This window comes from Monodelphis domestica, chromosome 3 (genome assembly GCF_027887165.1).
Source record: "Monodelphis domestica isolate mMonDom1 chromosome 3, mMonDom1.pri, whole genome shotgun sequence".
NCBI classification, from domain to species: domain Eukaryota; kingdom Metazoa; phylum Chordata; class Mammalia; order Didelphimorphia; family Didelphidae; genus Monodelphis; species Monodelphis domestica.
Window position 1 is genome coordinate 518,201,672 of NC_077229.1, and position 15,278 is coordinate 518,216,949.

The window sequence follows — 15,278 nt, forward strand, 5'->3', positions numbered from 1 at the left end:
ATATTTATTACCTGAGTCTATGTCTTACAGTGCTCATTCTGCATTCTCTAGTCGCATTACATTTTAGCAGCAGAAGGGAGGAAATGAGTCATAACGTCCAAAAGGAAGAACTCGGAGAAACTGGGGAAGGGGGGGGGGGGGGGAATCAAAGATAATAGCAAACAGGAGGAGTTTTATTGGGGAAAGATCCAGGTTCGATATCTACATAGATCGGACCAGGATAAAGTGCCCCCTGAATCCTCCTCAGAAACATCTGCAGAAACCAAATGACCCAAGCCGCCAGAAAGCCAATTGTGCTACAGATTTCAGAAAACAAACTGGACGCTGTTCATAATCAATAGTCCCGAACTAGACTACTAGAAATATCCCCTTGCTCCTCAGTCATCCTACACTTCCCGTGATGCAGTAAAAGAACTAAGTTCCTCTAACCTGCCCCTAACCCCCCTCAAACAATGAAGGTAGATGTCAGGCCCAGATACACCTGGGACACCAAATACCTTTCTCTCTCTCTCTCTCTCTCTCTCTCTCTCTCTCTCTCTCTCTCTCTCTCTCTCTCTCTCTCTCTCTCTCTCTCTCTCTCTAAAAGCATATACCAGAGCCAGAAGCATCACCAAGATCTGAGAAGCTCCTCTGAGTCTACCCAACTCCCTTCCATTGTTGGAAAGGACAGAATTCCAGCTTCTGCTACTTCATAGTCTCTGAACATTCCGCCAAAGCCCCCACATCTGAGCGCCCAAAGTCTGGAAAAGAGGAGAGGAAATGCTACCTAGCTTGCTCTGGGCACGTTTTCCCACACTGGCTTCAGTGATTGGAGATTTTTCAGACATGCAGTTAAGATCCACCATCAGCCTTGTGCGAGATGCATCTGCTTTTTCGGTCCATGAACGAGGCTAGAGGATGTAGAGAAATAAAGGTGTAAAAAGAGGCCAAAGAAACCGCTCGGGGAAATAGGCTAAAGACTCAGTTCTGTTGGGGGCTGAGAGGGAAAGGTGGTGGCGAGAGAAGGTGAGGGGAACGAGGGGATGGGAAAGATGAAAAAGGCCTTCCTGGAGATGATCAGGGTGGGGGAGAGGCGACAGAGAGGACTCCTATTTTTTGGGTTTTGTTTTGGTTTTGGTTTTCTTTCTCCTCAATAGAATCCTACAAGCCATTATTACCGTCGGCCAAATTATTACCCCTCGGTCAAGAATTAGACACAACAATCAAGGTAATCAACGGGCCTGTCTAATGCACTGTAACATTTTCAATGCAAAGTTTGTTTTCTTTGTGGCCCGTGTTAGAGCCTGTAATTAACCCGTTATGTAGAACCAAGCCAAACAAAAGGCTAATTGAAGCTCGCTTCCCCTCTCGAAGCAGGTTTAGAGGCTGTGGGAGCTACTTTAGAGAGGTAGGAGGCTAGCACAGACTAGACCGCAGCTTCTGCAGCCCCCACCCACACCCTACTCCCAGAGTGACAGACGCAAAGCAAAACTCCAGGTCTAGAATGGCAGGGTTAGCGGTCACACACGCACTGCAGGGTAAGGTAGAGTTCATATTTATTGAAAGAGTTGTCAAATATTCCAAATGGCATTACAGTCGCGCGTACAAAATGAATCTAATTTGCAACGAGTGGAAAATTGGGGGGGGGGGGGGGGAAGGGGCTTCGGAAGAGGGGGCAGGGTGGAGCCTTCCTTCGCCTATGTATGATTGGCGCAGGTGAGTTCCACCTAACCCGTTGAAACAGAAAAGAAACTTGCGGGGAGGGCGGAAAGGTGCCGCCTCTAGCTCATAGCAGACAACTAAAAATCCAGTTGGGGCTGCGGGGTCATAGATAGAGGGAAAGCTGTGTCAAAGAGATCACAAGCCATAGCTGGTAAAATCTCTAATTTGGACACCCTGGGGTGCAGCCGGCTCTTCCCCAAAAGGGAGACTTTCCGAACCCCACCCCAAATTATCTCTGCTTCGCTGGTTTTTCTGGCAAGGAGGGAGAGGAATCAAGGCAGAAAGAAAAAGCAAGAGGCTAGAAAATAGCCAACACTGTTACTTGGTTGCAAAGGAAACCCTCCCTCGCCCTGCTTCCCCTAAACCAGGGATACAACATTTATTTCTCCATCGGCTGAAAGTAGCCACTGCTAAGTAATGGTCATCCCTGACTTGGAAACGAAATGCATCTCTTAGCAAGAGCTTATACTTGAAATACGGGTCACTTCAGCAGACTGACATAGGAGCGTTTGGTATACAGCACTTCCTTCAACTACTAATTGCAAGCCCTTTCTGAACTGGGCACTCTCCCTGGTTTGGGGGAGGGAGGATGAGGAAAGGGGAGAGCGGGGAGGACTCCAAGGGAAAAGGCAAAGGCAGGGGGCAGGGGGCAGGGTAGAGAGCAGCATCTGATTTTTCGAAAACCTGTAACATTATCACAGCTGAGTGCTAACGGCTTCCAACCAGCTTTGATCCAACTATTGAAACCGAAATTTACAAGCTGCACATTAACTACTTGCAATAAAATATCACACCTACTGTACTTTGTCAGGACCTGCATCGCATGCAATCTTTTATTTCCGGGTGCTTAGCTCCTAACGTGTAAACATATAAAAAGAGGAACCCTGAATCGGAGCACTGAGTTCTTTATCTATTCCAAACGTTTATTAGTGAAATAGTCCTGAAGATATCATTCTACATATGGCGCTTTTATTTCACATAATATTTAAGAAAAAAGACAGAACACATAGAATTAGACATATAATTCAAAGACCACGGTACAACCTTTTTCTCCTTTTTTTTTACTTCAGCAAACAAAAAAAAGTCAAATGACATGAAAAGTGGCAAGTCTTCCGACAATAAATAATAAATTACTTTATAATTTTTGCAATGCAAGAGCAAACAAAAAAAAGTTTCCTTTTTTCCTCTTTATTTCCAGAGAGAGAAAACAGTCGTTTAACCAATAACTATACACATCTTTGGGGGAAAAGTTCTTGGACAGACACAAGTCAAACACAGTCCCGAGACGCTTGTGGCAAAATAGAGGTAACCTTGTTGCAATGCTTTATAAATCGGTTTTTAAATCTGAATTCAAAAACCTTTAAAGTCGCTTTAGACTTCTTGTTAGAGGATGGATCTCAAAAAAAAAAAAAGAAAGAATAAAAATTGAAAAGAAACCAGCTACAAAACATGCTGAGACCCAGGTTTTCAAACAACTCCGTGTTTAAGTCAACTAAAAACACTGCAAACCACTGCAGCTCCACCTTCCTGCAATGAATCTTTCAGCCAAAGAGGCCAGTTTCTCTTCAAGATCTTTGAAACCTCCTGGAGCTCCTGTTTGGCAAGGCAATGAATGACCAATATAGAAACAGCACCATTCGGGTTAGGATGAACTAGAAAAATCTCTATTTCTGTTTAACTCTAGTGTACAGTGAAATGAAAAAGCTTTTTTTTTTTTTGAGATCCGTAAATATAAATCCTCTACATTTAAAAAATGTCTTTTTTTGTTTTCAGTATTTCTATGATCATTGGATGGCGTTTTCTGTCGGTTTTTTAAATTGGTTTTGTTTTTGTTTTAATTCTAGTAAAATCCCATGATTGTCTTCACAGTGTTGCTACCATATCACCTTGTCATTAAAACAGACTTCGTGCATTTCATGGAGCATCCATTCTTAGATTCAGTTTCCATTAGTTGGGTTGTTAAATACTTTACTTTTGGAGTCCAACATTATAACTTCCCACTTTCTCCAACAGGGAAAAAAATACACCTGAATGAATGTTCCTCATGCCTCAATAGGACTGGCTACCATGCTGTTTGGTGTATCTGGAAGCTGAGAGGACATTGATGCTACTTCACTTCCAGTGGAATTGGAACCTGGCCCACCTTCTGAAAAATTGACCTACAAAGAAAAGAAAGAACAAAGAAAGCTATTCTGTTCGTGGAAAGAAGAGAGACATTCACATATATATTTCTGAATAGATAGATGTATATTCACAGGTATATATGCCTGCTAAATCTATTTAGACCAGGCATATCATAAATAAATACACACATTTAATAAGCATATACATACACATACACATGATATGTATGTTGACAGCTGGATCCTTAGAGGGAAAATTTGCAGTGATGAATTAAGGACTCAGACTCATGAGTTTATTTCTCTCTATCCTTCATTGATATTCGTGATGTGTGTGTATATGCGTGTATATGTGCATATACCCACATGCCTATATGTACAACTGTACATATTTAAGACCTATATTTGTGAAAATATATAAAGAGAAACTTCAGGTTTTAACACCCTTATTAAGTAAGAATAAACTGAAAAGTTTGTTCCCAGGGCTTTTTCCTAATCATTACCAGTAGTTCACACTTACTGAGGACTCTACTTCTCCCTTCAAAGACCCTGTGAGACATTTCTAGGCATTATCATCCCTTGGTTACAAATAAAGAAAATGAGGCCCAGAATTGCAACTGGTCCAAGGTCACATTCCAGGAAGAGGTGGGATTCAAAACCAGTTCTCTTGACACAGTAAGTAGAGTGTTCTTATTGCTACCATCACTGTTTCCTTCAAGGGCTCTCTAATGTAACGCTAACTGAATTCCCAACATTATGTTGCATTAAATTATTAATGAGCAAATGTGTTTTCGGTAGTGAAACTGTATGGCAGTGTCTCCATGCATGTACACAATAAAATTACCCTGCCGGCTACATGTTGCCCTGGGAGCAGCTAATGTCTTTTTCTCTATGCATCAAAGCCTCTCCTATGAGTTGAGAAATACACAATAGGAATTCAGGTCTGGTGAAGGAATACCCAGCAGATACTCCAAGGGCGGAGACAAAATCCGAAAAAGACCTCACTGGGTCTGCTTTCTATCCTGTAGCACCTGGAGCTACCACTCTACTCTGCTTCCTTCATTCATTTATTCCTCCACTTATTTGTTTATTTATTTACATGTTTGTTTTTCATTGAAATTTTCCATGTAGGAGCCTGCTACTATGATAAGTTCATTGAACTGCAGGGCAGTTCTAATGTCTTTAAATAATGAGCTTAAAAACATTTGCGGGCCAAATCTCCCAGGATTCGATTCCTACTGAATCCATCTCTTTCCTAACATGAAAATATGGGGGGAAACATTGATCTCTTTGGCTCTCTCTTTTGCTTGATTATTTGTCAGATTTGGCTTAAAAATGGCCAGCTCTCTCATTTTAATCCTAATTCTATGGACTTCTTTAATATTCACTCATTAAAACTTTTGTAAAATCACAAAATTGCTTCTGTTGACATGACTGATAACCAGATTGGCCCGGCCTAAGAAGGAAACCAAAAACTGTCAGGCTGTAGGGAGCCTATTTATACTACTGCCTCCTGGCTAATAGGTTACTTGAGCAATATGAAATTTATACCCAGAACCAGAAAGGCAACTTCCTTGGGGCAAGTGCTACTGCCAAAGGGCATCTGTTAGGAGTGAATGAGTCTCATTTTGGAAGAGTACATTTTTGATAGTGTTTAATTTTGTACCAAATCATTCTATGAAACATTTTTTCTTCATTTAAGAAGAATCTAGCATATACCTAGCAGATATATCTATATGTGATAGCAGGCTTGTATAGCACTAAAAGGTTTACAACAATGTTTGTTGTCTTCATAACAGTGCTTTAAATTATTATCCCCATTTTACAGATGAAGGAAATGAGACTCAAGAAAGTTAAGCAATTTGCCCATTCTCACTAAGTTTTACAGGCCAGAAGCAATATGGATCTATTGACTATGAGAGAAGTTCTTTTACCTTCACACCAAGTTGCCTTTCCCCCTTTAAGATTATATTATCTTCCTAATCTCAATTTCCTCAATGTAATGGATGGACTAAAGTCCTTCCATTCTTTCAGCTCTAAGAATGAATGTTAAAATATTCCATTTCTTATACCCCAAAGAATTAAGGTTGAATTTTGACTAGAACAGCTGAACTGCCTAGTAGAAGTTCAGCTAAGAAAAGTTTGCTCTTTCTTCTTCTTTTTTGTTCTTCTCTAAGAAGAAACCTTCAAGTAAAGTAAGGCCTGCCAGCATGTGTGAATTTAAATATACCTCTGCCCTTTTACTTCCAGCATGTAGCTCATAAATATGTATTGCATTTGTAGATAATATTTGAGAATTTTTTAACAGATCAATAGCATATTATTCCTTTTAGCTTAAATTCATGATACAAAGTAAGCAAAATTGAGCAACGTTTCTATGTATCTTCACCCAGGAAGTTGAGATGTCTGCAACTGGTTTATATTATTGTGCATTGTTCATTTCTTTAAAAAGCCACTTATTTTAGTATTCAGATATATTACATTCTAGAAGCAGGAGTAGGAGAAATAACTTTATAAATGGCAGATTAAGTGCTATAATGATCATAGGCAAAATACATCCTTCTCTGGTGAGGCATCAAATTGTGTTTGTCCCTAAACTAAACCTGAGTAATAGAAATCTCAGTCAATCTATATGTTCAAATTATGCAGTGTCATATAAAAGATGTATAGCAATTTTTTTCCTCTGCCTTCTCTTCTCCACTACCATTTCCCATCCTCCTCTCAAGTCTAAGACAAAATAAGCCACTGTCGATCATTCCTTCATTCCTTCCTCCCTACCTCCCTCGATCTCTCTTCTTTCTTAAGTTCTCTTTCTTTTTCTTCCTTCCTTCATTTCTTTCTTTTTCTTTCTCTTCTTTTTTCTTTCTTTCTTTTCTTCCTTCCCTCCTCTCTCCTTTTTCCTTCCTCCATCCCTACCTCCTCCCTTCCTTTCCTCCATTCTTTCTTTTTTCCTTCCTTCCTTCCTCCCTTCCTCCCTCCCTCCTTTCCTTCCTTCCTTACCCCCACCCCCATTTCTTCATTTTTGTATCAGAAATCCAGCTTCCTCACAAAGAGAGCTAATACTTACCAGTTGCTGAAAGGCAGGCTGATCAATGTCACTCTGCAAAGCGAAGTCACTCAGTACTTTCCAAGGAGGCTGGTAACTTTGCACCTCCACAGGGTTAGCCTGTAAACCGCCATCATGTCTCTCTGGGCTAGCAGCCACCATCGGAGTTCCTGTCATCCCTTGGATATTCTGGAAACAAGCCCCCCACCCAGTCCCCACACATTAATGAACTGGCCTACCTTCATAGTACAGGACTGCTAAGCAAACAGGCCTGTGGACTATCTTATCTCTAGAGTTGCCTTTATTGACTCAGCTAATCTACTGTGAGCATGGATAGTAGCTGTATTTCAGTTTATCCTAATTTCCAACACTGGAAGTATTCTGGAAGTCATTTCAGATCTGGTTTGACCTCACACTAAAAGCCTGCAGGAGTTTCTTTTCTCCCTCTCTCCTACCAGGGGACTACGTGTCTAAGCCCTTACTGCATAGCACACTCTCATCAGGCAGATGGAGAAAAAAAGAGGGAGGCTTGGTCTCTGCTGACTCCCCAAGTTGTGGCTTTCCAGGGGGTTTCAGTTGGTTCCCATGACCTCCCTCCCCTAAGCCCAATTGGTGTGCAGCTTTTCTGCAGTCTTATTTGAGGTTGGCTTCTATTGTGAACAAACAAATGATGCTCAGACGTGCCACAGGGGCCAGCCAGCCTAGTTTAATAATAGCTGCATAGCTTAATGCATTTCCAAATAGAACCAAAGAAGGAACCCCAAATTCCACGACTTCCATCCTTTCCACCCCCAGACCTGATCACTTCCAGGGCCCTCAGTTTGATCTCATTGAAAACTTAAAACAACAAACAATGAAACCCCTTTCTCCGAGTGAGATTGCCTTAGATCAGCCTCATCCCAGGCCTGGGAAGTCTATTACACACATCAGTCTGTGTTTCCTGGTGTTTGTGGTGTGGGTGTGTGGCAGCCTGACATATTAATGAACTACAGAACACATCCTCTTCTTCCCATTTTCCCCCTCCACCTCCATATCTGTGATTCAGAAGACAGGATGAATCCTAAAAGGATTCCTAAAAGGGAGGGGGTCCCTGATGCCTCCCATCTTCTAAGAATCCATTATTTCTTGTCTATTCTGAGATTCACAAAATCTAAGGAAGAGACAAGGATTCACTTTCCTGGGGCAAGTATGTTGGACCTTTACCCCAGGCTGCTAGAGAAAGCAGAGGACAATAAGCCTCCATCAGGGAAAGATGCCTAGCAGTGTATAATACCTCTGAAGAATACATGGGAGAAGCAAAGGCTGCAACTCATTTATAGGCTACCAATTAGATATCTCTCTCCAGCATAAAATCTATCACCATAACTGAAAACCAAGCTTCTAAGGAAGTTGGCTAGAGATGGCCTGGGGCATCTTCCTACTTCAGTCTGTTTCTCTACTTGCCCTGAGCTAGAGGCCTCCTTCACTCTCTTTTCTCCCTTCCTTGAACTATTATCTATTCCCCTGTCTTCTCTCTAGGAAGAAAAGTGGGGAGTAGGGGGAGGTATGGGGCCACTTACAGTTTTGTCATTAGGTTGCTGCTGCTGGAGCTGTTTCATCATGATGCTCCGCTTTTTGTCCTTACACCTCTTGTTTTGAAACCAGACCCTGATCACTCTAGGGCTGAGGCCAGTCATTTCCACTAGTTGCTCCTTCATGAGAGCATCAGGTCTGGGGTTGGCAGCATAGCAGGTCCTCAAGGTGTGAAGCTGTTTTTCATTAAGGACAGTCCGGACTCGGGTGGTCTTCTCTGGTTGCTTGTGGACATGAGGCCGCAAAGCTGGCTGCCTGGCAGAGATGGGTTCTGCTGTAAAGGAAGAAAATTCTAATGGGTAAAGGGACTGGGGGATCCTGCAACTGGAAGAGATGGCATGGGCAGCTGAGGGGAACTGGGAAAGAGGTGGCAATGAAAAACTGGGATCAACTTTGGCAGGCTTTGCTAGTAACCCCTCATTTCCAGTGCAGGGATTTCTACAACAATTCTAGTGTCTTTAGTGAACCCCTAGAGAATGGATGGATACGAGGGTGAGACAGAGGTGGAAGTTGTTGGGGGAAGAAAGGGTAAATAAAGTCTGTCTCTCTTTCCTAAACAGAGGTCAATGTTGAGTAATCTGAGAGTAGTAAATAGCAATCCCTGCCCTCCATCGGGATCAATGCATAGCTTGAGAAAAACAAGGACCTTTGAAAAAGGGCATGTGCCTCTTCCCCTTGCAACCTTTAACCCAAATATATGCGCTAGTATAATTTCTCTCTTTGGCCCTGGCTTTCAACTGAGATACATTCTAAACAAAATATGGGACCCTTTACTTCAATATGCCTATCACCTATAGGTGTTTGCCTTGGGAACAGAAATTCCAGGATGACTGTCCAGGAGGCTATGAATATGGGCTCATTATCCTTGAAATGACAGTCAAGAGAAGGAAAGGCTCGAGGGGAAGAAGCCCTCAGGAAAATGCATGATGAATTCACTCCGAAGATAATTTCTCTGGGAAGAAGATAGGAGTCCCCCAAACACCAGAAAATTTATTCTGGGAAGCTTGGTGAGACTCATGTTGGATGGTCAAAGAAAAAAAAAGGTTGGAATTCTGTGTGTGTGTGTTTATATGTCCATCCTTCTCATTCCTGGACTTTTTTTTTTTAATTTAATGTTAACATTGTTGGAACATTTCAAAATTGTTTCACCAAAAGCAAAAGAAATCTCAAAGCAGTCTGCCCATTGCATAGTCTGAATTCAAGATAAATTGCTGTTGTGAAGCCATGTGCCCCACAGCAAGATAATAGTTTGTTCTCTTCTATTGTTTTCCAAAAGGAAAGTATTTGCTGTACACAGCACATGTTGCCACCCTTGTCTCTGCCCCTGTATAAGCTCTTTGCAAATCCCTGGCTACAACATGCACAAAGATCTCTGAATGCTGCCGGGAGGCAGAGAGGGGAGGACCTTGGTTTTGTCACATCCTGTGTTTTAGGTAGACTAACACTTAAAAACTTCTCACAGTGGGCAAATCTATTCAAGACAGGAAGATTGGTTTTGGAAAACATTCCTTTGCCTCCTTGCCCATGGCCTGCCTCAGTTCCTGCCAACCTTTCTTTGTTCTAACACCACCCCTTTTCCTGGGAGAATTGCCCTACATTCTGCAAGCTACAAAGTACTGACTCTAAGGATTTTTAGTCAGACCTAGTCAACCTCTACGTTAGGGCTATTCTACAATGAACTATGCCATACTAAAGGGAAAATTCTTGTCAAATCACATAAAAATGTTTCGAAGAGTAAGACCTGCTTTAAAAAGCAATTACTGCAGATTAGCTTGTTGACAGTTTTAAATTACAGCTCCGAGTGTGGACCTGCAATTATTTAGTCTCTATCTTTTTGGTCACCCTTTTGGTCAAAATGTTGAAAATAAAAGCTTCCTTCCGGCATGGTGCTCAGAAGACTCAATAGCCATCAGCTTAGCTTTCTCCCTCGGCCCCTTCCTTACTTGCAGCAACAGGAGGAAGCTCCAAGGCTAAGGGTCTCCACCCCTCTAATTAGGCAGACGCTGGGAAATTACCTGGTTGGCCAGTGAGGAGTGTTAGCAGTCAAACATGCTTTGGAAGTAAAAATAATCTGGGAGTTCTAGATGGAGCAGATCCCAATGTGTGTGCACAGAGTGGGTATACAAGTACATAGTAGGTATACGTTGCGTGATCTATCTGCCTATGAATAGTGCATGTATGTATGAGTCTACACTGAGCTTATGGATCCCTGTGGGGAGGCAATGTCAAAGGAAGAGCACAGCAAACTGCCCCTCTCCATTTAGCTGCTGCGGCGGCTGCTGGGGCATGTGCTGCTGCTGCTGTAGTGGAAGCCTCCGTTTCTCCAGTGAGGTGTTTAAGACTTGGGCCTTGTCGCTCCCTCCTTACGCATGCCATCCCCAAGGCCTGAGGAGTACCTGCCATTTGCAGCGGCCGCGCAGGATGAAGGGGACTCAGAGGGTCGCCGGCTCCTAGACTGGCCCTCTCCACTACATCGTGGTCGGCCCGGCAGAAGAGGCCATCCTCCCGCAGCGCGAACTCGTCCCCGGGGATGAGCTGACGACTGCAGGCCACGCAGCGGAAACACTCGATGTGGTACACCTTGGAGCGGGCCCGCATCACAAAATCATTCTTGCTGAAACCGATGCTGCACTTGGCGCACTTTATCCCGTATAACCTGAGCGGGTCGCGGGAGGGGAGAGAAGCAGGGAGGGGTGAAAAAAAGGGTTCACTTCATTCATTTCCCCAGCTCACCAATTCCACCACTACCCTTTCTATAATACTACAACTGGTATTAGCACACAGAGGCCAAAAATGGAGAAGAAAGATAAAGGATTCAGTCTCTCTCTCTCTCTCTCTGTCTGTCTCTGTCTCTCTCTGTGTCTCTCTCCTCTTCCATATATAGGTATGTGGATTTGCAAATATATGTGTATTTATGTTGCTTTTTCCCCCTTTCCTTGTGCCTTACTCTCCTTTTCTCTTTCTTTTCACTTTCCCCCATGCCTGCCTCTATTCTGCACACACACTGATCTAAGGACATCGTGGGAAATTTCTTGATGTATTAGAAAACTCATTTTGCAAAGGTCCAGAGCTACAGGCTGGACAGGTTATGGGTCAGTCCTGTTCGCCCAATCCTCTCTGCTTCCTCCCTCCCCTCCCCCAATTTCGTCAAACCGGAACTGCTCTAAGGCTACAGCTAAGGGTATCCCCAAAGTAGAAAACAAAGATTGAGAAAAATGACTGTCAGACATCTGTTCACAAACACACATCCACAGGCGACAATCTCTGAGGTGTTCCGTGATTCCTCCTACACAATATACAGCTCCAGGGGCTTTCTGAAGCTTTTTCCTTTGGGAACACCACCAACAGAAAATACCTCCTGAATCCTATTCTTTTTAGTTATCTGTTTCTGCCGCTCTGGCTGGGTTTTAAGTCAGTGAAGCGTTTACCCAGACATCTCAGCTTGCAAGAAAGCCAGGAGGCGACGGTAGAAACCGAAAAGAAAAGGCACCAAATAAAGGCTTCCTCCCTGACATTTCAACACCAACGGGCAAAGAAACAAGTCACCTAGTTGGTTTAATCCCGGTTGCATATTCACATGACCTTCTGTCTCTTTAAAAGTAAGGAAGGGGGGGGTGGCATTCACACCGGGAGAGAGAATGGAAGAAAAGGTTGGGGGGGGGGGGATTCACACAAAGAGAGAAGACATAAAGAAAAGAGGGGAGGAAAATAACTTGGGAAAGAACACAGCCAGGGCATTCTTTAGTTCAGCCTTTACCACTGACCAGTTTATTCTAAAGGTGTATCAACTTAAACAAACAAATAAACAAAAAACCGTTTTGAAAAAGAAAGGGGGATGGGCTGTGGGGAAGGTAGTGTAGTTTAGCAAATGAATGCGTTCAAAATTAGGCACACGTGTGTCTGGGAACAACTGAGGGGAAAACACAATATCTACACACACTGAAGTACAGTGTCTGCAAACTTCTGCTTGTGAAAGATCACTCTCCAGACTCCTGAGTTCATGTTCGAGACAATCAAGTAAACAAGAAAAATGGCTCAGTTGTCAAACGTTCCAAGGTTCAAAAGTTTGTTTCACCGCCCCTTAGCTAACTTAAAAAAAAAAATTTCCTATGAAGTACATCGCCCCCCCCCAAATATAATCAGACACATCGTCACTTACAGAACGTTAATATCCCTTTCCCTCCTTTTTTTGTTTTTTACTACAAAAAAGTATCAAAAGTTTTAGATACGGAAGTTTTTCCCTATCCCCCTTTTTTCCTTCTATGTAATTTTACTGGCATTTGAAACAATCGGTCCTATAGATTTGGAAGGTGAATGTTTTTAGCTTGATACTTAATCCTTCCTAAATACTTTAAAAAATAGACACTTCAACCGTAGAGAAACTTGTAGAAAAAAAATTTTTTTTTCTACAAGAATCTCACTCATTGACATTAAATAGGGATCAAAAAAAATTATTGGGACAAAAACTGGTGTATTGAGGGAGACAAAATATTTTGGGAGATATACCTTTTATATTTTTATGGCATTTTCAAAAGCTTTCTAGAAGGGAGGGGGGAAGCATAAGTGTCCTTTTCTTTGTGATTGCAAGAAGTTCCCTGCTAAATAGTGCAAGGGATACACTATAGGTGAGCAATAGCTTAAGTTTTCAATCCAACAAAAACTAAAAGTAGAGGCGAAAGTTGATTTTAGTCGTGTCAGTATTGGCCACTCATTCATTTTATCAGTTACCAGATTTTAATGTGAGAAAGGAAGCAGTTCCATTATCTAAATATACCAATTGTTCCCGGACAGATGATGGGCAATTTGATCTGCTCTGTCTAATTCATCAGTACAGATAAGATAAGAAAGAGAAGACAGTCAGATGTCACCAAAGGGTTAATATTTAAAAAGATTAAATGTCAGGGTTTTTTTTTTTGGGGGGGGGCAGAGAATATGTTGTTTATTCTTTAGTTTTCCAGGGTAAGAGAATTTACTATAAAGACAACCTTCCCTTTGGGCTTTTAAAGTTAGTTTTGAAACTTGGCTTATCCCAATTCCTCTCTTTTAAGAGCTCATTACAAGGTTGCTAGACAGATTTTTTTTTTTTTAGGGGGTAGGAGAAGGGATCCTATTGTTCCTCAAGAAACACAAATTTCTTAAAATTCGACTAAGTTGTCTGTATTTCAAAGCTTCCGATCATCTGCCCCCAAAGACTGGATCTATCTATCTTTTAAAAAATGTTTGGAAGGGAGGAGGGATCTGTGCAAGGCTCCTAGGATAGGAAAAAGTGAAGTCGCTGGAATTGCTTAATTCCTGAGATATCTTTAGAGAACAACTTTTCACTTTGAACAGCTATGAGATAAACTCTGCTGGAAGAAAAAAGGCCACCTTTGTAGTGGGAGGGAGAGAGAAATCTAGCAAAATAAGAAAGCAGTGTAAAAGCCGTACCTGATATAATCTCTTTTACAGTAGGTTTTCCCATCCCTAACAAAGCATGTACAGGTCTCGTCCAAATACTGATTACACTCCGCACATTTCAAACATGCCGCATGCCATTCCAAATCCGGAGAAACCCTCAGAATATACTGATCGTGAATTTGATTGCCGCAACCAACACATAGGGAAATCAGACGTTTTTCTGAAATGAAAATAAATACATGATTGACTAACCGTTTACTCTCCTACAGAGATAAACACACTTTTAGTGTCGTTCCCTTATAGGGCGTACTCGTGGAGGGTTTTTTTTTTTTTTTAAGCGTATTGCACTTTTGGATGGTAATTGAAGTGTGCCATCAAAACCTTGACTCATTTAAAAAGGAGGCGGAACATATGTAAAATGCAGATCTACATTCGTAAGCCTAGCACGCAATCAAAACCGCTCATTTTGTTTTTATTTTTTTCCCCTTTGCAATAACCATTTGCAAAGCTTATAGATAAGTCAAGTCAAAGGAAAGGTTTGGACTGGAAACGTTAAGTAAACGGGAGGGAATGTCTACACTTTCCATTAAGCACTCTCTTAAATATAACCCAGGACTCGATATTGTGAGCAAGATCAGACAGTAAGGCAGTTGTCACCCGTTCTCGTTGGCACGTCTAAGGCTAGTTCACGTCTCCGGGTATTGTATGTGCAGGCAGACCTTTGGAGGCTAGTCTCCTACGAGAGCTCGGGATTCCCGTGGAGGGAAGCCACTGCTTAGCACCCAAGAACGCCTGGAAGGAGGCGGTGGTGAGAAAGCAGGCACACAAGAGGAATTCAAATCCTAGGCACGATCAGACTCCCCGAGATAAGAAATAGCAAGCATGCAGGCATGGAGACAAAGATAAAAAGCACCTTTCCTTCAAGCCAACAACTCAAGTTCAGTAGAGTCACCCGGCACAATAACAGCACATTGATTCCAAGAAGGTAAAATTTCCTCTTACTTTTTGGTGGATCTCCCATGTCTCCCATATCTGTAAGAGGGTGTAATGTCCACAGTGAAATGGTGGTTGTACAGTTGACTAAAAGACCAGAGAGGAGGTTGGAGCTGTTGCTAAGTGTGAAATATTGGTCACTGGTGTTGCAAGGGTGAGAAACGCTGCGGGGCTGTGCGGCGCTCTCGCTGATCAGTCCAATTTAAGCTCGTGTAGTTTGAGAAGAAGAGGCGCTGCTTCTTCGGACTCAGTGCGGCTCAGGCACCTCTCTTCCTTATCTCTTACTCAAACTTCTCTGCTCCAACTCAGCTCAATCTCCATTGGTCTGACGCAAAGCGCGGAGACGTCAACCCTAGTCTTCTCCCATTGGTCGAGAGGCTCACCGAGCAGCTGTTCTGATTATCATATTTCAGTTTCTCTGATACTGTGCGCCACTGGCCCGTCGGCGA

General features: G+C 42.5%; 1 protein-coding gene across 1 annotated transcript; it reads right to left on the reverse strand.

The window, feature by feature from the left end:
• Positions 1 to 1,518: 1,518 nt before the first annotated feature.
• ISL1 (ISL LIM homeobox 1) lies at positions 1,519 to 15,162 on the reverse strand. The gene is made up of 6 exons (XM_001365162.4): positions 14,839 to 15,162; positions 13,867 to 14,056; positions 10,836 to 11,095; positions 8,427 to 8,713; positions 6,889 to 7,056; positions 1,519 to 3,860 (listed from the first exon to the last, which is right to left on the reverse strand). The coding sequence occupies exons 1-6, from the start codon at positions 14,864 to 14,866 to the stop codon at positions 3,744 to 3,746; spliced, it is 1,050 nt and encodes a 349-aa protein (XP_001365199.1). The 5' UTR covers positions 14,867 to 15,162; the 3' UTR covers positions 1,519 to 3,743.
• Between the last annotated feature and the right edge of the window lie 116 nt (positions 15,163 to 15,278).

Excerpts from the sequence above, each read along its gene's own strand:
- ISL1 (XM_001365162.4), bottom strand. The coding sequence starts at position 14,866 with ATGGGAGACATGGGAGATCCACCAAAAA. Across the intron at positions 14,057-14,838 it reads CATGGGAGATCCACCAAAAA|AAAAACGTCTGATTTCCCTA; the intron begins GTAAGAGGAAAT and ends TTTTCATTTCAG. Across the intron at positions 11,096-13,866 it reads TGTAAAAGAGATTATATCAG|GTTATACGGGATAAAGTGCG; the intron begins GTACGGCTTTTA and ends CGACCCGCTCAG.